This window comes from Neophocaena asiaeorientalis, unplaced genomic scaffold (genome assembly GCF_003031525.2).
Source record: "Neophocaena asiaeorientalis asiaeorientalis breed wild unplaced genomic scaffold, Neophocaena_asiaeorientalis_V1.1 scaffold125, whole genome shotgun sequence".
NCBI classification, from domain to species: domain Eukaryota; kingdom Metazoa; phylum Chordata; class Mammalia; order Artiodactyla; family Phocoenidae; genus Neophocaena; species Neophocaena asiaeorientalis.
In genome coordinates this window covers 738,775-761,940 of record NW_020174425.1, presented here as the reverse complement: position 1 = coordinate 761,940, position 23,166 = coordinate 738,775, and the positions used below count along the sequence as shown (strand labels likewise).

The 23,166-nt window shown below is 38.7% G+C and overlaps 1 protein-coding gene and 1 long non-coding RNA gene across 2 annotated transcripts in view; both read right to left on the bottom strand.

Annotated features, from left to right (window-relative positions):
• Positions 1-1,826: 1,826 nt before the first annotated feature.
• LOC112407410 (uncharacterized) lies at positions 1,827-18,061 on the bottom strand. The gene is made up of 4 exons (XR_003004740.1): positions 17,483-18,061; positions 16,167-16,243; positions 5,921-6,020; positions 1,827-3,266 (listed from the first exon to the last, which is right to left on the bottom strand). It is a non-coding gene; the product is annotated as an uncharacterized LOC112407410 (long non-coding RNA).
• An 880-nt stretch (positions 18,062-18,941) lies between these two features.
• The window catches only part of GOPC (golgi associated PDZ and coiled-coil motif containing), a 42,918-nt gene continuing 38,693 nt past the window's right edge, over positions 18,942-23,166 (bottom strand). Inside the window, exon 8 of the mRNA XM_024756679.1 lies at positions 18,942-22,019. Coding sequence (XP_024612447.1) covers positions 21,889-22,019 — 131 coding nt within the window. The 3' untranslated portion in view covers positions 18,942-21,888. The remainder of the gene's footprint in view (positions 22,020-23,166) is intronic.

Genomic DNA, 23,166 nt, shown 5'->3' with positions numbered 1-23,166 from the left:
AGGTCACAGCAGACTATCTGTGGTTACTGTGGAGGTTAAACCATTAACCTTGTGAGTTTACATGGTTTTCTACGAATACTAATTGCAATAAACTATGCCAAACCAACGTACATACCCCAATCTCTCACTGGTGTCCTGCTTGCTGGGCTACTGAAGGCACTTGAGGCTCAGCCTCCATAAAAGTGCAAGTGGTGCAGTGGAAGGAGCACATCTGGCTTCCTCTGGTTGGTCCTAAGTTGGAACTGGGGACAGAAATTATGGAAGCTGTCAGTTATTAATAAAATCTTAGCGATTTGGGGTCGATTGTTTCATGCATTTTAGTTTGGCTTCCTGGATTGTTACAAAAAGTAACAATCCAGTCTACAACTTGTAGACTTCCTACAAGTCTGACTTACAGCAGGCCACCGGGTTCTGGGCTGGTGACTATGGATGATGAGTTGGTTTCCCACGCTTACTGCTGTACACTGCCAGCCAGAGTTCCGTTTTTACTTATGGTATGGCCATGATCCATTTGTGTATTCAGTTGGTCATTACATAACCCTAAGCCTCAGTTTCCTCATGTGTAACAAGGATGTGAATGTGCCTTCCTCCAAGGCTTACAGATAAGAATTAATTGTGACAACATTTGGGCTGTATATATTTTTAACATTAAAATATTAGTCCATAAAAACAGACTTCTTTATAGTGGGGCTGTGTCCATCTATCACATGTCTTCCCTGTATACATGATCTAATCATGACAGAAAGTGGGAGAACAGGACTTTGTTTTGGAACACCGCTTCCTCAGAATGGCCTACTGTGTAGCCTAGCATGGGCAGTGGAAAAGTCTGTCTGATACACCCAACACAGCCAAGCCTAAACTAGAGGATAAGAGCAGGAAAATACTGTTTTTCTTTTCCACTGTTTTGCAACATTAGCACATAAGATAAGGCAATTGTCTGGTTTTTTTCTGTTATCAAATCCTATTGGGAGGCAAAGATTGTATTCTGTCACTTTTTACAATTGTGGTGGAAATACATCTGCTCTGACAGACAAGACTATGCTGTCCACAGAGGCTGCTGAAACTGTGCTCTGGGTTCTCCTACTATGATTTACACTTGCACCAATATTTATAATCAGCCTAGAAAACCTCTGGAAAGGATGCTAGAGATTTTTCTGTGTTTATCTTACACTGCTTTAGATTCTTAGCAGAAACTAAAATCAAATTTATATTATATGCACAACTATAGACACCATGAATAGCCTTTCATAAAAACATCACCACAAGGCCTTTCATAAATACATACATCAGTTCAGCAATCCAAGTATAGCCACCAGCTTGGCCTCACTATTCTCAAAATGCTTCTCTTCCATTCATTCATGCACCAAATATTTATTAAGGTTCTGAGAGCAGTGCTCATCCTGTACTTACTTGAGTTAAGAGAGAGCACATGCCTAGGCTCTTGCCAGGAATGGGGAGGAGCTGAGTCCCACTAATGAGAAGCTAGGGTTGAATACAGTCCAGCTAGCAGTCCCTCCCCAAAACACAGCCCATCCAGTCACCCAGTGCCCCTCTCAAAGCCACACTGCTGTGTTCACGGCCCGCTACACATCTCTCATCTCCCACTATGGGTCTCTCGCCCAGCCTCTCCCTATTCTGGGAATAAATTCCCCTAGAGGCTTTAAAGATTTCTCACTCTGCTTTTCGGTATTCTGCAATTTTACCACTTTGTGTTGGGCTATAAATTCATTTGTATTCACTTGGGACTTGTGCTTCTAGAATCTTAGGATTCATCTTTATCAACTGAAAAGTCTCAGCCCCTTTTTTCCAATACTACTTGCCTCTTTGCTGTTTTCTTTATTCAGTCCTGGAATTCCTGTTGGATGCTCATTGGACCTTCTCATTCTATCCCCCATGTCTCTCATCCCTCTTACTTTCCATCTCATTATCGTTCTGTGCTGCGTTCTAGGTGAATTCCTGAAAGACAACATGGCACAGTTGTTGAGTGCATGGTGGACAAGGCACCAGAACTTCTCTGCACCTGTTTCCTTGCTTGTTACCTGGGGGGAAAAAAATACTCTCCCCCTACCTATGGCTGTTATGAAGATTAAATGAAGCTTTCAGAGCACCATCTGGCCCACATGAAGCACTGTGTAAGATTACATATTACACTCCAGTTTACTAATTCTCAGTTCTGCTATCTAATCGGCTGTTTAATCATTGAGGTTGTAATGTCAATTATAAAAAAATTTCTGGACGGTCTGCTGATTCTTTTTCAAGTCTTCCCTTTTCTACACTGTCTTGGTATTTTCTTTGGCTTTGATTCCTTCTTTTAATCATTTGAAACCTACTAATTTTACATTCTCTTTGATTTTTCTGTTATCTTCATCTCATTTAGAGTAAAAGCTAAAGTCTGTGCAGTGATAAGGCTCTGTCAACACTGTCCAGTAAAACTTTTGCAAGAATGGAAATACTCCCTGACCTGCTCAGTAGGGTAGCCACCAGCCACCTGTGTCTATGGAGCACTTGAAATGTGGCTGGAGTGACTGAGGAATACATTTTTAATTGTTGAATTTTCATTTATTTAAATGTAGATGGCCACGTGTGGCTACTGTGTTGGACAGGACAAATCTGTGATCTGCACCCCCCATCGTGCTGTCACCTCTCTGACCTCATCTCCCACTTCTCCCACCTTGTTTACCCCATGCCAGCCACATGGGCCCTCTGGCTGTCACCTACACGTGCACTTGCTGTTCTCTTCCTGGGAAGCTCTTCCCCTGGATGGCTGCACGGCTTGTTCTTTTACCTCTGTCAAGTCTGTACTCCACTGAAACCTCCACAGCCTCTTCCTTCCTCTCCCTGGCAGGAAACTGCACATTTCTCCTCTAACACACTTTCTATCTCCTTTCCTACTTTACTTTTCTCCTTAATGTGTGTCGCTAATCTGGCACAGTTTTGTTTTCTTGCTTATTATCTGACTCTCCCACTAGACCGTATCCCATGAGGGGAATGACTTTTGTCTGTTTTGTTCCCTGCATACTCCCAGCACTTAGGACGGTGTTCAAGAAGTATTTGCTCAGTGAATGAACAAGCAGAAGTTCTTGAGGCTCTGTCCTGTTTGTTGTTTCTACTGACTCTTGTTTGTGATGGTTTGTGTCTTTGTGTGGTCTCAGACTTTTGATTGTGAGCCATCCCTCAGCAGGGCTTTTTCCTCCTTGTGAAAACTTCATGACAATGTCCTTTCTGAGGGGTTTCGAATTTGTATCTGTCAGGTACACCAGGCAGGTCTGCCAGATAAAATACAGGATACCCAGTTAAGTTTGAATTTCAGATAAAAAACAAATAATTCTTTAGTTCAAGTATGTTCTGTGCAATGGAACAGATTTATACTAAAAAAGTATTCATGTCCTTTAACTTTTATTTGCCAAATCTGGCAACCCTAATACCAGGAGTATCACCCATCCTGCACCGGTTTGTATTTTAACTTTTGGATTGGTGGTTCCTAGACTATACTGAAAGTTTAGACCCAAGCCTGTGTGCAGCACAGCCCCCTGGTTTTAATTCCTCAGGGGAGACTGCCCTTGTCACCCAGGGTCATTCATTCATCCTTTGTTCTCTTATTGGGCAGATTTTTTTAGGTTCACTCTTTCACTGTTCCTGCCACGCCTAACCCCAAATCTTGTTTCCTATCCCTTCCTGGAGGTTAAATACCCAGCATCTAAGGAAATGAAACCCTCCCCAACCCCAGGATGCCCAGAGCCTCAGCTCCAGTCAGTGCTTGTCACTCTACTTGTCAGTTTCTTCTTTGATTCTGATACCTGGGTATTTCCCTTTATTTCTTAAGATTAGCTGGGCCTTTTAAAGAATTCTGATTTTATTTTACCCAGGAATTCATAGACAGTTTTTCTTATCTAGTCTGCCATCTTGGAATGATACCTCCCCAACAGACAGAAGATATCATATTTATTGCAAATATCACAGGCTTTAGAACCATATAGAACTCAGGTTTAACCTGGGATTTAATCTTTTTAAATACATGACTTCAGGCACATTATACTGGTGTTAAATTAGTTAAACAAGGAGGACATGAGACTGATGTGGCTCTAATGCCATGGCAGCCTAGGTAAGCAAACCAAAATCTAAGCCTGTAAATAACTCAAGGTTACGAAATGGAAAGCTAAGGACAACCAATCACAAATAGCGAACTAGTCTTTATGCTCTAGCCAATCAAATAATTTCCTTTCTTTGCTTCCATACTTTCCATACTTTCTCTAATAAGTCTTTCTTCTGGCTCCTTTGGTAAAGTGCTCCTAACTACTTCCAGCTTGTCTTTACCCAATTAGAATCCATAAATGCTCAAATAAACTCTTAAAAATTTTAATATGCCTCAGTGTATCTTTTTTTTTTTTTTTTAAAAAGTTTTTGGGGTTGGGGGTTTTGTAATTTTTTTTTTTTTTTTTAAAAAGATGTTGGGGTTAGGAGTTTTAGTAATTTATTTATTTATTTTTGCTGTGTTGGGTCTTCGTTTCTGTGCGAGAGCTTTCTCTAGTTGTGGCAAGCGGGGGCCACTCACCATCGCGGCCTCTGGTTGCAGAGCACAGGCTCCGGACGCATAGGCTCAGCAGCTGTGGCTCACGGGCTCAGTTGCTCCACGGCATGTGGGATCCTCCCAGACCAGGGCTCGAACCCGTGTTCCCTGCATTAGCTGGCAGACTCTCAACCACTGCGCCACCAGGGAAGCCCAACCTCAGTGTATCTTTTAACACTGGTGACTTCTAAACCCACTTCTTAATCCCTAAAGTGGAAAGGATTATAAAAGGGCTGTTGTGGGGGCTTCCCTGGTGGCACAGTGGTTGAGAGTCCGCCTGCAGATGCAGGGGACACAGGTTCATGCCCCGGTCCCGGAGGATCCCACATGCCACGGAGCGGCTGGCCCCGTGAGCCATGGCCGCTGAGCCTGCGTGTCCGGAGCCTGTGCTCCGCAACGGGAGAGGCCACAGCAGTGAGAGGCCATGTACCGCAAAAAAAAAAAAAAAAAAAAAAAAAAGGGGGGGCTGTTGTGAAGACTAATTATATCAGTGTTTTGCATAAACAGGTGATCAATAAATACTGCCTCCTTTTCTTTCTGCCCAATCTGAAGTCTAAATTGTCTTCCAACACCATTTCTTTTAGCCCTTTTCAAGTGGAGGCTGCCTTTTCTCTTCAACTATCCCACAATGCACACCTTCCTCCTGATTCCCACTTCCCCATCCGCTCTCTCTTTCAGGCCCATGCAAAACTCTCTGCCTTTATGATACTTGTGCCGGCTAGCTCTACCACCTTTTCTTCTCCGTGTGTCCCCTAATATCTTCCAAGCCATTTTCCCCATTGACTGAGGACTGTCACCTAGCTCAATTCTTCTCCATTTTTCCTCTGTTAATCATATTGAACAGTTCAGTGTCCAACATGGTCACCTGTATGATTTTTTGACATTTACTCTAGAAACCTGCAGTTCACTTAAACCACCTCCACACACGTCCACACTTGTTATCAGCAAGAACTCCAGCTCTGAAATCTTAATAATTCTGTCTCTGCTCCAAACCTCCAATTCTTCTGATTCCTCACCTTTTATACTACTTATTCATTGATCTCATTAAGAGATTTAATTTAATTTCTTTAATGCCTAGATCCCGTCATTTTCCTCTGGCTGCTAAGCTTTTTCAGTTGCCTCTTCTTCCCCATCCATCACTTGAACTGTTTTGTCTGAGCATTTTCACTCTATAGTCTCTCCTGGACTGCCAAACCTGAGGCCCCGACAATGTAAGTGCCCTTCAGGAAACCATCTTCACATCTGCATCACTGCAGCAGAAAAACACTGTGTAACTATTCACACAGGGGCTCTTACCAACTCCCAGTTTCCAATTTACCTGGGGGCTCGTTACTCCTCAACCCTTTCACTTACCTTGGATCCACTTCTTTTTCCATCTCTCTCAGCAGCTATTCCAAAGCAATGCCACTCTGCACAGTTTCCCTTTACTCTGAGATCTTGCCACCTCCTTCACCTAGGAAAGTCATTAAAATCAGATCCTACAACTACCTGTCCATCCCTCTTCCCACAAAAAGCTGTATCTACTCCAATCCTTCCCTCCTGTGTCGATGGAAAAGGTGTTTGAAAACTTCACCCACTGCCTCTCCTCACCTCTGATTTCCCTCCAATTATTTCCATTTCCCTTATTTTCAACTTCTCCCTCTGAACTGGTATCTTCCTCTCGACCTATAAACTTGTTCAAATCTCACAAACGTAAAGAACTCTCCCTTAATATCCCAAGTCCTTCTAATTACCTGTCCTCTTTCTTCCAAGAGCGATCTAAGCCTAGAATTTTCATATACTTTATCTCCCATTCTTTTTTCTAATGGAATTTTTATTTTCTATAATAACCCTTTCCATTTGTTCAAGCCTTCTTTTGCATCCTTTCAGGGCATTTTAAATGGTCTTCATATTACTAATACACATTTTTGGTTTAATTTATGCTTAGGTGTTCTTTGTTGTCATTGTAAATGATCCCACACCCCTCCTTTTATATATCAAGAACCACTATGGCCCTAGTGGAAAAAAGCATGAATTCTGGGACTAGCCTGCCTGGGTTCAAAATCTGCTCTAGTTGTGTGACCAAGAAAATGTTATTTTACCTCTCTATGACTCCATTTCCTTATTTCTAAATGAAGATCATAATATTATATACCTCATGGGGTTATGGTGAACACTGCAGGAGTTAATACATGTAAAACCTTTAGAACAGTGCCTGACCCATGATACGCACTATGTTGGTATTAGCAGTTACAGACATATATATTTGAATATGTAATTAATTTTTTGTCCTGATTGATTTGTTTACACACTGCTCCTTTACTAAATCCCTTATTTCTTGTAGTTTTTAGTTGATTTAGTCTTTTGGGAATGTGATCATGATGTCTGCAAACAGTGCTGATGCAACCTCCTTTAAAATACTTACATGTACATTTAATTCCTCCAGTGCCATGTTAAATGCTTCTAGTATCTCCCTACTAAACATGATGCTGGCTTTGGGGCATAGATTATGTTGGGCTATATGTTATTAGATTATGTCCCTTTTCTCCCCTCACCAAGAATGGGTATTGAATTTGACCAATGCCTTTTCAGCATCTATGGAATTAGAAGCAAATAATTTTCTTCCCTAGGATCCCTCTCTAGACCCAGACAAATGATTAATTATACCAATAGATGCCCTAACGTTAAACATTTGGTTATGGTGTAAGAGTCTATTAAAGTGCTGCTGAATTCACAGTGATAACATTTTATTTAGAATTTTTCCATTAATATTCTTTTTCAAGATACCCTTTCAATTTTCATTTGTGCCAATCCTCATCAGGTTTTTGCTTGACAAAAACAATTTAGAAGTTTTCTCCTCTTCCTATGTTCTTCGCTTGCTAGGCATTAGAATTATCTGCCCTTTAAAGGTTTAGTTGTATTGCCCTGTGAAACTATATATTGGAGTAATTTGTCAGGGTTGGCAACAATCTGACAATTTTTTTCCTAGAGAAATCTGTTTAGATTTTAAAACTTCAGTTTGGGTAAATTGTATTCTCTTAGAAAAGTTTTCAAATTTATTCATATGGAATTGAACAAAACAGTCTTTCGTTATCCTTTTAGTTCCCTCTGCTTTTATGGCTATTTCTCCCGTATTTCCTATTTTGTGCATTTGCCTTTAGTACTCTCCTTTTTATGACTGGTATAGCCAACAGTTTGTCTTTTTCCCCTGGAAAATCAGTTTTTAATTTTTTTTTTAATTCTACTATTTTCCCACTTTCAGAAGCTGATAATCCACCTGTTATAGCCATAGGCAGAGGTAAAAATGCCCTTAATAATGGTGAGGATGACAATAGGAAGGCACCTAGTGACAATGACACTTCGCTGAATGTCACAAACATTGCTTACTAAAGAACTGGGGACCGTAGGCAGGCACGCGCCTGCACATGCGCGCGCACACACACACACACACACATTTGTGTGTGGGGGGAAGGGGAATGTTATAGTCTCAAGGATGGAGGACTCTACTTGTAACTTGAGAAGTTCTTGCATTCTAACAGTCACTCAACTACAAAGAAACTATTTCTACTGAAATCCAGATCCAGCTCAACCATGATTTTTAAAAATCAAAACAGTTGGACTTCCCTGGTGGTGAAGTGGTTAAGAATCCACCTGCCAATGCAGTGGACACGGGTTCCAGCCCTGGTCCAGGAAGATCCCACATACTGCGGAGCAACTAAGCCCGTGTGCCACAACTACTGAGCCTGCGCTCTAGAGCCGATAGCCACAACTACTGAGCCCACATGCCACAACTACTGAAGCCTGCGTGCCTAGAGCCCATGCTCCACAACAAGAGAAGCCACCACAATGAAAAGCCCGTGCACCACAACAAAGAGTAGCCCCTGCTGGCCACAACTAGAGAAAGCCCACGTGCAGCAATGAAGACCCAACGCAGCCAAAAAATAAATAAATTCATTAATTAAAAAAAAAATCAAAACAGAATCAATCCTAGGCTTCATCAAACCTTGCATTATTTAAGAAAACTAAAAATAATTATTGGGAGAGCAAGACTGAAAAACCAACAATTTCATCTGTATTTCCTTTTTCCCTCTTTGAATATGGCCTATTAAAGATGAACCAAGAGATGGATTTGAGTTCTGCCTCTGACACTTACTAGGTGTGTGACCCTGGAAAGTAATATCTTTCCTAGTCCTCAGTTTGTTCATCCTCATAATAAACAGTATTTTTTTGATAATCTTTATAAAGCCTTCCAGCTCTTAACAATAGGTGGCAGTAAAATATCACATTTGGAATCTTCTGCCCCCTGCTGGCATTTTAGCAAATTGCAAATTTTACCTTTCCAAAGCATAGCGTCTAAGTTTTAGTTGTCTGTTTTATGTTTTGTGTATCTAATTTTCCTTCTTATAGTCCATTCATCTATCATCCCTAGCCTATCAAAGGCTAGAGCTTTCATTTATAACCAAATACCCTCTCTAACTTGAACTTTAAAACAATCTTGTTACTTTTGCTGTTTAAATCTTCCTTCTCTCCTAGTTTCTTTGAAAGTTTTCTTGCAATCTCTACTATTGTGAGGGACTTTTATAATTTTTTTATGGTTCTATTTTTACTTTATAACTTTTGAGGCTAGTTAAAATTGGCATATACAAGATTAGCATTATTTTCACATTGGAATGTGAAGGTAGCAGGATACAAAATTAATATACAGAAATGTTGTATTTCTTTACACTAACAATGAAATATCAGAAAGAGGAAGTAAAATAAAAAATCCCATTTAAAATCACATCAAAAAACCCCAAAAACCCAAAACCTAGGAATAAATTTAACCAAGCAGGTGAAAGACCTATAAGCAGAAAACTATAAAACATTGATAAAGGAAATTGAAGATGATTCAAAGAAATGGGAAGATATCCCATGCCCTTGATTGGAATAATTAATATTGCTAAGATGGCTATACTATCCAAAGCAATCTACAGATTTATTTTTTTATACAGCAGGTTCTTATTAGTCATCAATTTTATACACATCAGTGTATACATGTCAATCCCAATTGCCCAATTCATCACACCATCATCCCCACCCGCCCACTGCTCTCCCCCCTTGATGTCCATATGTTTGTTCTCTACATCTGTGTCTCTATTTCTGCCCTGCAAACCAGTTCATCTGTACCATTTTTCTAGATTCCACATATATGCGTTAACATACGATATTTCTTTATCTCTTTCTGACTGACTTCACTCTGTATGACAGGCTCTATCTAGGTCCATCCATGTCTCTACAAATGACCCAATATCATTTCTTTTTATGGCTGAGTAATATTCCATTGTATATATGTACCACATCTTCTCTATCCATTTGTCTGTCGATGGGCATTTAGGATGCTTCCAGGACCTGGCTACAGTGCTGCAATGAACAATGGGGTGCATGTGTCTTCTTGAATTATGGTTTTCTCTGTGTATATGCCCAGTAGTGGGATTGCTGGATCATATGGTAATTCTATTTTTAGTTTCTTAAGGAACCTCCATACTCTTCTCCATAGTGGCTGTATCAATTTACATTCCCACCAACAGTGCAAGAGGGCTCCCTTTTCTCCACACCCTCTGCAGCATTTGTTGCTTGTAGATTTTCTGATGATGACTATTCTAACCGGTGTAAAGTGATACCTCATTGAAGTTTTGATTTGCATTTCTCTAATAATTAGTGATGTTGAGCAGCTTTTCATGTGCACCTTGGCCATTTGTATGTCTTCTATGGAGAAATGTCTATTTAGGTCTTCTGCCCAGTTTTTGATTGGGTTCTTTGTTTTTTTTAATATTGAGCTGCATGAGCTGTTTTAATATTTTGGAGATTACTCCTTTACTGATTCGCTTGCAAATATTTTCTCCCATTCTGAGGGTTGTCTTTTTGTCTTGTTTATAGTTTCCTTTGCTGGGCAAAAGCTTTTAAGTTTCATTAGGTCCCATTTGTTTATTTTTGTTTTTATTTCCATTACGCTAGGAGGTTGGTTAAAAAAGATCTTGCTGTGATTTATGTCAAAGAGTGTTCCTCCTACGTTTTCCACTAACAGTTTTATAGTGTCTGGTCTTACATTTAGGTCTTTAATCCATTTTGAGTTTATTTTTCTGTATGATGTTAGGGAGTGTTCTAATTTCATTCTTTTACATGTAGCTGTTCAGTTTTCCCAGCACCACTTATTGAAGAGACTGTCTTTGCTCCATTGTATATCCTTCCTTTGTCATTAGTTGACCATAGATGTGTGGCTTTACCTCTGGGCTTTCTATCCTGTTCCACTGATCTATAGTTCTGTTTTTGTGCCAGTACCATACAGTTTTGATTACTGTAGCTTTGTAGTATTAGTCTGAAGTCAGGGAGCCTGATTCCTCTAGCTCCGATTTTTTCCTAGTGTTCCTTCCCTTGCCATTTTTGGGAAGAGTTTGAGAAGGATGGGTGTTAGCTCTTCTCTAAATGTTTGATAGAATTTACCTGTGAAGCCATCTGGTCCTAGACTTTTGTTTGTTGGAAGATTTTTAATCACAGTTTCAATTTCATTACTTGTGATGATGGGTCTGTTCATATTTTCTATTTCTTTGTGGTTCAGTCTTGGAAGGTTATACCTTTCTAAAATTTGTCCCTTTCTTCCAGGTTGTCCATTTTATTGGCATACAGTTGCTTGTAGTCTTGTGATGCTCTGTATTTCTGTGGTGTCCACTGTAACTTCTCCTTTTTCATCTTTAATTTTATTGATTTGAGTCCTCTCCCTCTTTTTCTTGACGAGTCTGGCTAAAGGTTTATCAATTTTGTTTATCTTCTCAAAGAACCAACTTTTAGTCTTATTGATCTTTGCTATCGTTTTATTTGTTTCTATTTCGTTTATTTCTGCTCTTTTATTTCTTTCCTTCTACTAACTTTCAGTTTTGTTTGTTCTTCTTTATCTAGTTCCTTTAGGTGTAAGGTTAGATTGTTTATTTGAGATTTTTCTTGTTTCTTGAGGTAGCATTGTATTGCTATAAACTTCTCTCTTAGAACTGCTATTGCTGCACCCCATAGGTTTTGGATTGTCGTGTTTTCGTTGTCATTTGTCTCTAGGTATTTTGTGATTTCCTCTTTGATTTCTTCAGTGATCTCTTGGTTATTTAGTAATGTATTGTTTCGCCTGCATGTGTTTGTGTTCTTTCCCCATAATTTATTTCTAATCTTATAGTGTTTGGTTGGAAAACACGCTTAATATGATTTCAATTTCCTTAAATTTACCAAGGCTTGATTTGTGACCCAAGATGTGATCTATCCTGGAGAATGTTCCAGTGCACTTGAGAGAAAGTGTAATCTGCTATTTTCAGATAGAATGTCCTATAAATATCAATTAAATCGATCTGGTCTATTGTGTCATTTAAAGCTTGTGTTTCCTTATTAATTTTCTGTCTGGATGATCTGTCCATTGATGTAAGTGAGGTGTTAAAGTCCCCCACTATTATTGTGTTACGGCCAATTTCCTCTTTTATAGCTGTTAGCATTTGCCTTAGGTGCTCCTATGTTGGGTGCATATATAATTGTTATATCTCCTTCTTGGATTGGTCCCTTGATCATCATGTAGTGTCTTTCCTTGTTTCTTGTAACATTCTTTACTTTAAAGTCTATTTTATCTGATATGAGTAGTGCTACTCAGCTTTCTTTTGATTTCCATTTGCATGGAATATCTTTTTCCATCCCCTCACTTACAGTCTGTATGTGTCCCTAGGTCTGAAGTGGGTCTCTTGTAGACAGCATATATATGGGTCTTGTTTTTGTATCCATTCAGTGAGCCTGTGTCTTTTGGTTGGAGCATTTAGTCCATTCACATTTAAGGTAATTATCAATATGTATGTTCCTATTACTATTTTCTGAATTGTTTTGGGTTTGTTTTCGTAGGTCCTTTTCTTCTCTTGTGTTTCCCACTTAGAGAAGTTCCTTTAGCATTTGTTGTAGAGCTGGTTTGGTGGTGCTGAATTCTCTTAGCTTTTGCTTGTCAGTAAAGCTTTTGATTTCTCCACTGAGTCTGAATGAGATCCTTGCCGGGTAGAGTAATCTTGGTTGTAGTTTCTTTCCTTTTATCACTTTAAATATATCATGCCACTCACTTCTGGCTTGTAGAGTTTCTGCTGAGAAATCAGCTGTTAACGTTATGGGAGTTCCCTTGTATGTTATTTGTCGTTTTTCCCTCGCTGCTTTCAATAATTTGTCTTTGTCTTTAATTTTTGTCAATTTGATTACTATGTGTCTTGGTGTGTTTCTCTTTGGGTTTATCGTGCCTTGGACTCTCTGTGCTTCCTGGACTTGGGTGGCTACTTCCTCTCCCATGTTAGGGAAGATTTCGACTATAATCTCTTCCAATATTTTCTCAGGTCTTTCTCTCTCTCTTCTCCTTCTGGGACCCCTATAATGCGAACCTTGGTATGTTTAATGTTGTCCCAGAGGTCTCTTATGCTGTCTTCATTTCTTTTCATTCTTTTTTCTTTATTTCATCCCGTGGCAGTGAATTTCACCAATCTGTCTTCCAGGTCACTTATCCGTTCTTCTGCCTCAGTTATTCTGCTATTGATTCCTTCTAGTACAGTTTTCATTTCAGTTATTGTACTGTTCATCTCTGTTTGTTTGTTCTTTAATTCTTCTAGGTCTTTGTTAAACATTTCTTGCATCTTCTCGATCTTTGCCTCCTTTCTTTTTCTTTGGTCTTGGATCATCTTCACTATCATTATTCTGAATTATTTTTCTGGGAGGTTGCCTATCTCCATTTAGTTGTTTTTCTGAGGTTTTAATCTTGTTCCTTCATCTGGTACGTAGTCCTCTGCCTTTTCATTTTGTCTGTCTTTCTGTGAATGTGGTTTTCGTTCCACAGGCTGCAGGACTGTAGTTCTTCTTGCTTCTGCTGTCTGCCCTCTGGTGGATGAGGCTATCTAAGAGGCTTGTGCCAGCTTCCTGATGGGAGGGACTCATGGTGGGTAGACCTGGGTGTTGCTCTGCTGGGCAGATCTCAGTAAAACTTTAATATGCTTGTATGCTGATGGGTGGGGCTGCGTTCCCTCCCTGTTCGTTGTTTGGCCGACTCCAGGAGGGCTCACGCCAACGAGTACTTCCCAGAACTTCTGCTGCCAGTGTCCTTGTCCTCGCAGTGAGCCAGAGCTGCCCCCGGCCTCTGCAAGAGACCCTCCAACACCAACAGGCAGGCCTGGCTCAGTCTCCTATGGGGTCAGTGCTCCTTCCCCCTTGGTCCCGATGTGCACACTACCCTGTGTGTGCCCTTCAAGAGTGGAGTCTCTGTTTCTCCCAGTCGTGTCAAAGTCCTGCAATCAAATTCCGTGTGCCTTCAAAGTCTGATTCTCTGGAAATTCCTCCTCCCATTGTCAGACACCCAGGTTGGGAAGCCTGACATGGGGCTCAGAACCTTACTCCAGTGGGTGGACCTCTGTGGTATAATTGTTCTCCAGTTTGTGAGTCATGGGATTTGATTTTATTGTGATTGCGCCCCTCCTACTGTCTCATTGTGGCCTTTCCTTTGTCTTTGGATGTGGGGTATCCTTGCTGACTTCCAGTGTCTTCCTGACGATGATTGTTCAGCAGTTAGTTGTGATTCTGGTGCTCTTGCAAGAGGGAGTCAATCTACAGATTTAATGCAATCTCCATCAAAATACCCATGACATTTCTCAAAGAACTGGAATAAATAATACTAAAATTTATACGGAACCACAAAAGACCCAGAAATGTCAAAACAACTGTGGGGAAAAAGAACAAAGCTGGAGGCATAATCATTCCAGACTTCAGACAATACTACAAAGGTACAGTAATCAAAACAGCGTGGTGTTGGTACAAAAACAGACATATAGATCAATGGCAAAGAACGCAGAGCCCAGAAATAAACCCACACACCTATGGTCAATTGATCTATGACAAAGGAGGCAAGAATATACAATGAAGAAAAGACAGTCTCTTCAACAAGTGGTGCTAGGAAAGCTGGATAGCTACATGTAAATCAGTGAAATTAGAACCTCTCATCACACCACATGCAAAACTAAACTCAAAATGGTGTATCATGACACCATAAAACTCCTAGAAGAGAATACAGACAAAACATTCTCAGACATAAATCGTAGCTGTATTTTCTTAGATCAGTTTCCCAAGGCAAAAGAAATAAAAGCAAAAATAAACAAATTGGACCTAATCAAACTTAAAAGCTTTTGCACAGTAACAAAAGAAACCACTAACAAAAGAAAAAGACAACATATGGAATGGGAGATAATATTTGCAAACAATATGACTGACATTAGTATCCAAAATATATACAAACAGCTCATACAACTCAATATCAAAAGAACGAACAACCCAATCAAAAAATGCACAGAAGTAAGTAGACATTGCTCCAAAGAAGATACAGACAGTTCCCCAAAGAAGACATTCAGATGGCCAACAGGCAGAGGAAAAGATGCTCAACTTTGCTAATTATTAGAGAAATGCAAATTAAAACCACAATGAGGTATCACTTCACACCAGTCGGAATGGATGTCATCAAAAAGTGTACAAATGATAAATGCTGGAGGGCGTGGAGAAAAGGAAACCCTCCTACACTCTTGGTAGAAATGTAAATTGGTGCAGCCACTATGGAAAACTGTATGGAGGTTCCTTAAAAAACTAAAAGTAGAGCTACCATATGATCCAGCAATCCCACTCCTGGGCATGTATCCAAAAAAGATGAAAACTCTAATCTGAAAAGATACATGCACCCCAATGTTCATAGCGGCATTATTTACAATAGCCAAGACATGGAAACAACCCAAGGCCCATCAACAGACGACTGGTTTAAGAAGATGTGGTATATGTCTACAATGGAATACTACCCAGCCATAAAAAAGAATGAAATATTGCTATTTGCAACAACATGAAACAACCTAGGGAATATTATATTAAGGGAAGTCAGACATAGAAAGATAAATATTATATGATACCACTTAAATATGAAATCTAAAAAATAATACAAATGAATCTATCTACAAAACAGAAACAGACTCAAAGACATAGAAAACAAACTTATGGTAATCAAAGGGGAAAGGAGGGGGGAGGGATAAATTAGAAGTATGGAATTAACAGATACAAGTTACTATACATAAAACAGATAAACAACAAGGATTTATTGTATAGCAGAGGGAACTATATTCAATATCTTGTAACAACCTGTAATAGGAAATAATCTGAAGAAAAAATATAACTGAATCACTTGTTGTACATCTGAAACTAAAACAATATTGTAAACCTACTATACTTTAATTAAAAAAAAAATATATATATATATATATAAGTAGTTTTCTCCATGCCTGATAATGCTTTTCTTTCCCTTGAAGTCTATTCTCTCTGATATGAATATTAACTATCTCAGCTTGCCTTTGGAGAATATATGCCTAGTGTATCTTCATCTTTTCACTTTCAAACTTTCTGTATCCTTAGGTATGTTCCTCATAAAGAACTTTTTGCTGGCTTTTTTTCCAATTTGAATCCTTTCTTTCAACTGGAGAGTTTAGCTCTTTATCAAGCACTGTCAAAAATCTAATCCCAGTAGCACTTCCTTGGCTTCTGCCAGGATATGCTAGCCAAATCTTACCTTTTTTGATGTGTGGTCTTTCTTCTCCCTTACCAGGCCCAGCACATCTGCAGCCAGGATTTGCTAGGATTTAACACCTAGGAGCAAAGAAAGAGGAGAGGGGCGGTTACTGTCTTGGGCTGCGGGGGAGAGGGGGAAAAGGGTGGGAGGAGGAGGGGTGGATATCAGCCTCTGCAGCATCTTCCAGCATAAGCAGAGGTGACTTATTAGGGAAGGCTGGGCTGCTTCTGCAAGACTATAGGATGCAGTAGGGACTGCAGAGTCAACATCTTCAGGGGCATCCATCCAGGTGTCCCCATGGCATGTTTCAAGGTTCTAGGTTTTCCCTACCAAAACCTTGAATTTCACAAAATATAATGTGGCTGAACATTTAAGTCAAGTCTCTGAAGCTTTGTGACTGTAACAATTAGATGCTCAGCCTGAATCTTGGCTGTTTCAATCCTTCCATTGCAGGAGAAAAGGCCTCCTTATGAGCTCCTCAGAGGTCCTTTAGCTCTCACATTTCAGTATTAACAGCTTGATAACATCCCTCAGTCTCTCATTATCCTTCTATAGGTCATCAATACAACCAAGCAGTAACCAGCCAATTGTTTCTGTAGACACTGTCCTTTCTGTATTTATCAAACACCTGCCTCATTGAACTTCTAGAGAATTCCTCTCCATGGGGATATTTGCCTAAGTTACCACCTGTTTCTGGGGTCTCTAAGACCACCCCCAGGTTGAGCGACTTGCTAGAAGGGCCCACAGGACTAACCATAGACCTGTACTCACAACTGTGATTTACTACAGAGAAAGAACACCAAGCAAGATCAGCAAAGGGAAAAGGCACATGAACAAAGTCCCGATGAAATGAGCACGAGCTCCAAGAGTCTTTTCCCAATGGAGTCACATAGGATGAGCTTAATTCCTCCAGCAATGATGTATAATAATATGTATAAAGTACTGTTCACCAGGAAGCTGGCCTGAGCCTGGGCATAGGAGTCCAGGGTTTTTATTGTGCCCAGTTAAGTAGGCACTCTTTGCCTAGCATGTACCAAATTCATGATTCCCAGAAGGAAAGCAGGTGTTCAACATAAACCCTATTGTCTGTACAAACATTTCAGGCACAGTAAACCACTCTTATCAATTAGGGAATGGGGGGGACACCCGTGAAATCCAAACTGCTGGACAGTAGCCACAGGTGAACCTCAGAAGCAGGCCTTTCTAAGGATAACAGGTTCAGGCCTGCTTTGGTAACTCTTTTCTGCACACCATCTGTGAAATATCTAGTAACTGAGCCATAACCTTGTGCCAAGGCCTATATGTACACCACTCACCGGCCAGGATGTCATCCTCTTCATCCTTTGGGAGGGAGATGAACCAGCTCCTAATCTCCTATTAACCTGTTTTCTCAGATCTCACTCCTGGTCCACTTGTGTTAGTCTGGGTCCTCCAAGAAGCAGACTCCAAGACCAAGAAGGGATCAGCTATAGAACAGACTTACTAGGGGCAGTGCTGGTGAGGAAAAGCAGGGTGGGAGCTGGGGTTGGTGGGAGGCTGGGAGGCAACCAGCCCCTGATGCAGGCATGACCCCAGGTAAATGAAAGAAGGAAGGTTGGGTGAAAGTGACTTAGAGACTATAACGCAATCCTAAAGGAGTCTGGCAAGACCGTCAGGTAGTCTTCAAGCCAAAGTGAAGGAGTCAACTCTCTGCCATGCTCAGTCCCTGGTTGGCAGCAGCATGAGGCAGAGCCTGTGCATTAATGTGGGGATGACCAGAGTGCAGAGGCTGGAGGGCCTTCAGTCCCTTATGTTCCTTCCTGCTGGAGAGCTGAGGAGTGCATTCTCCTGGCTGCCACGACCATGACTGTAGCTCTCAAAATACACCTGAAAAAGATTTGTGATCAAAACAGATATTTAGCACCAACAGCACATGGTAATTTGCAATAATACCTTTCAGCTAAAATTTTTTTAAAAGGTTAATTATAAAACCCCTTTAATAAAATAATCTTTTTAATTTAATAAAAAGAACAATATCCTATGTGGGTGAATTCTGGGGAAAAGACTTTTCCAAATTGCTTGGTGAATTGGAAGCTGACACACAGCGTATTGTATTAGGACTAAATCAGTTACTCAATGACAAAAAAATAAATACTTCTAAATGTTCATAACTCAAGTAATTTTCTGAAAGATGGTTTACATTAATTAATACTTAGAGTAAAATACCATTTGTGAGTTTTTCCTCCTGATTGACCTCAGATACCCTTGATAAAGAAAAAGCATTCCTACACATTCTACACCTAGTTCTTAGGTTGACTATAAATGACCACATGTACAACTTCTGAGGCAAACAAACTGAACAATGTTTATAGATATTTCTAAAATTATTTTGTATACAATTTGGGAACTTCTAAATCATATATGCTTAGATGATAAAATGGATAAATACCTTCTTACATAGTATCTAATAGGATTTGTTTTCTAATTTTTATCAATGCTATCCTCAAAGGCAACATTCGCCATCAATATTTGTAACATAAAACTCACCCAGCGAGACTAGAGTTTTTGCATCCGCTACGATTCAACAGAAAACTGGTCCCACAGCTGCTCTGGCAGCTCCTTCCAACCAATATGCTTTTAACTAATTCAGATTAAATAGTTCCTAAAATCAAACAGTTAATTCCTACTAAAAAAAACTGTTCCACCATAGTAACTAGGTTCAGCCTTTGCATGGACTTTATGACTTGCTGGTACAAATAACAAAAGCTACTAGAAATAAATAATAAATAAAATATATAACATGAAAGAATTGCAAAATGTTTATTTTTTTTAATGCGATTAATACCATTTTAATGTAGGAGAGGCCATCTTTATTTACAGGCTAATAAAAAAATACTAAATTCAACACAACTAGATATAATACATTTGTCAAAAATCCTATAGATTTGAGGTTGACCCTATGTGGAAGACTGGATAGGTGGGATAGTGATTACGTAATAAGGATGTCAGAAATGTGCAACTTACACATGAATCAATATACTGTTTCTAAACATGAAAACAAAATAAGTCCACGGTGGGGGGAACAGAACCAGCACCAATGACAAGCTGGGCTAACTTTTGACAACTGTTCAGCTAAAACCATTCAGTTATATTACCAAGGATCAAAAAACTGTCATCTCTTTTCAATCTATTTTAACAAGTCTCATAACCCAAATGTTGTCTGCCATCATATTCACAACAGACACTTAGAATTTTAGAAGTTAAATGTAAATATATACACACATACATACAACCCTCACATTCTTGAAAATTTTTTCTCAGCTATTCTGTTTGTGTGTGCATATGTATATTTTTCTTTTTCCTTTTTAATTGTAATGGCTTTGCAACAGTTCTCTCCTTATCTGTTTGGTTTTGTCCTTGAAACTCGTTATGAGTTTCTTTCCTGTAAACGTGAAAACATAAAAACTGTTTCTCATTCAGTCCTTTGGGAAAAGTCTGTAATTCTTAGTTCATCCCCCAAAGACTATATATTCTAAAATGAACTTTTAACTGAGTACTTTCTAAACACCTGATGGGAATCTCATAGTAGCATCTGAGCTCTCACATAGGCCTGCAAAAGCAAGGTGAGGCAGGAATGAAATGGGAACTGACCTTTGCAATTTTAAACTACCTGGGAAATTTTTCATTCTGCTTATCACCCCAAGAAAGTTTGTATCACAACCATCTCATACAATTCTTCATATTACACGGCGTCCTCATAGAAATGCCAATTCAAGGCTCTAAAGAAAAAACGCTTTATAGACATATTAGTTCTTGAAAATCAAAAGGTGTTAGCTAACATTTCCTAAGGAATCAGTCTTAGTAGATAAAGGATACTCTCTGAAAAACTGCCATGGCCATCCCATCCCAGGCTGTGTTTTAAAAAGGTAAGATAACATGGTTTCAAGTCAAAACAAAAAGTTTCCAGATACGTGACAATGGAAATTTTTTTGACTAAATGAATACACTGGCTAAAATCCAGTTTGCAGATCTCATGTCATGCATGGGGGCATGTGTTGGAGCAGGGGATGCATAAGGAGAAGACTTTTTTTCTTTTAAGAGGCCTAGCCTGCCAGGAGCAAACAATAACATGTAGCTTGGTTATTCAGCTATACAATTAAATACTAGCTTCTGCTTAGAGGCAACGCTATGCTACAAGGTATTTTAATACCAGTAACCATATATACTATGAAGTGCATTTCTATTACAAATTAACATGGTGATATACAGATGAACAAAACCACCCAAAACAAACCATAAATGAGCAACAGTTAAAACATAAAATTTATAAATAGCAAAACCACCAAATAAAGTATATACATTTTATAGATTTACCTATGAACAAATATACAGTGCATCTAGGAAAGATAAAAGAACATGTTTTATATCACATAACATTTGAATATTATAAAGAGATACTGATAATACTATAAAAGCCTTCTCCCAATCAATATTGCCTTCAACGTATGTCCTTTAAAACAATGATACCGGCAAAACTATCATCTCTTTAAATGCAATATTTTCACTTTCCCCTGCCCAGTACAGTGGCCTGCGGAACAGTAAATAAGAGAGCAGGCACTCCATGCTTATTCCTGGGATAAGCGAAGTAGCAATCTAGTTTGCATATGAAAAGCACTTTAGTCAAACAAACACAAACAAGAAAAGCCAACCAAAACAATTACCATATCAAAACATGTTCACCTTATCTTACTCTCCAGTGCCTCAGCTTTTTGGATGACTGGCAAATCAGTTAGGTACTTTCAGAGAAAACTGCTTTTGAATGTATCTCATTGACATGGTAATAAATTTGAGCTTTTACTGACAGAAAAGATGTATCTTTAAGTGCCAGGACTATCACAAGACAAACATTATGAACAACTCAAAATGTATAAAACTGTCTTTCGTGGATTCCAGAAAAAAAGCATTTGTGACTAAACATTAATAACGTAATACTCCAATACCATGCACACAAGATCAACATAATTGAGAACAGGTATTTTACACTCATCTGCATTTCTTCTAAAAACCTAAAATGTACAATAACTTTTCTGAAACTAACTCTAGTGCAGCATTGATTGATAAAGGATTGCTTAAAGAAAACTATTTTGTACTGAATGAATAACACTGAAAAGCAAACTCATAATAAATGATCATTAAGAACTGAGTTAGATATCAGGAAGCACATTAAGTTAAAAAAAAAGAAAACACTAAAACCATTCTTTCAGTTAAAAAAAAATTAAGTCAAGCCTACATTTCTGCAATTCAAGTTCTGTCCTTTGAAACACCACACTTAACATTCTGGAATATACAGTATGAATTCATTTATTCTCTTATATTTAAAGGTTATTTCTTAAAAACATTCCAGTTAGCACTGTCCTTCTACTAAATGGAAAAGGAATCAAATAAAACAGTAGTGCTTCATTTAGTACTTAAGAGCCTAGTACTATCCTTTTGGGAAACACATGCTTTGGTGCTTTACAATTTTAAGAAAATCAAAATTACTTTCCATGCAATAGCCAATTATGGTATACCACAGAAAATAGGGAGTTTTATGCATTTAGAATTGTTCACGTGAAGCCCTGAGGTACCCGCCTTTCATTTAGGCAACAGCCTCCCTTGATCTTGTACAGTCTTTGTCACCGTCTTCCCTAGTGCCCCAAATTCAGAATAGTCTGATTAACAATCTTGTCTGGAGATAGTCAGTTTAATAAGATTTTTTATGATACAGACTGTGCAGATCATCTAATTTAGAAGCACCATCTTCGAGTGGAGTTTCACTTGAAGTTCCTAGGTCTCCATTTTCATGTCCGTCAGTTACTGCTTTCTTATCAAATCCTGAAAGAAAGAGAAAAAATCCAGATACTTTCTAGTTAAAAAAAAAAAGTCATACTTTTATTGAGCTATAACAAAGGAATGCCCACTGTAATTAATAATAATATGGAGCAAATAATGGGACCCTAGATTAATCAAGTCAGCAATCTCTGACAAAGGAATTCTTCCTTCTTATAGCAGATATCAAACACTGTACAGATTTTTTAATATTATCTATTGGACCTATCTAAAAATTATATAAAAATTCCTACCAAATTTTCTATGAAACTTAGAACTGACACACACAATCCCAAAATTCAGTAAGTTCTACTCACACAAATACCTGTTGAACTGTAAACTGTATTTTTCTTTTACATTTTGCTTTCACATTATTTAACTTCAGTTCACTGAGGCACATACTAGTTTACCACTACATCTAATCTGTCCAATGTCCAGATAAAATTTAAAACTAATTTTGGTTAATCTACAAATAGTACACATATTTGAGTCACATTTTAAGTGGTTTGCAATTTACACAAGTGATAGAGGACCTTTTAGCCTCAGCTGCAAAAAGCAAGGGACAAGACCTCTAATCCTGACAAAAAATAGAAGAAAGGGTGAAAGACAACAAAAGCAAAGGAAAAGTAGCTCAACAGCGCAAGGTTTTGACATACTGCCACAATCGTTTTGTTCAAGATGCACGGGGAGAACAATTGCTACTGCTGTCTTTGTATAGATAATTCACAACATATAGATTTACCAAAAGGGCGACAGTTCATCAGTTCACTATAAAACTCTATGCCAGCAGTTCTCAAACTTTTTGGTCTCAGGATGCCTTTACACTCTTAATAAGTACTGAGAATTGCAAAGAGCTTTTGTTCATGTGGGTTATTAATGTTATGTGAGGTACTGATGTTTACCATATTAGTGATTAAAACTGAGAAATCTAAAAAAATTTATTACTTTATTAAAAATGATAATAAACTCCATAAATGTTAACATAAATAACATATTTGTTTAGTGAAAATAATTCTACTTTCCAAAAAATTTAGTCAGAAGAATATCATTATTTTACAGTTTTGCAAATATCCTTAATGTCTGGCTTTACAGAAGATAGCTGGATTCTCATATTTGCTTCTACTCAATGAGTTGCAAGTATATGAAGAAAGTT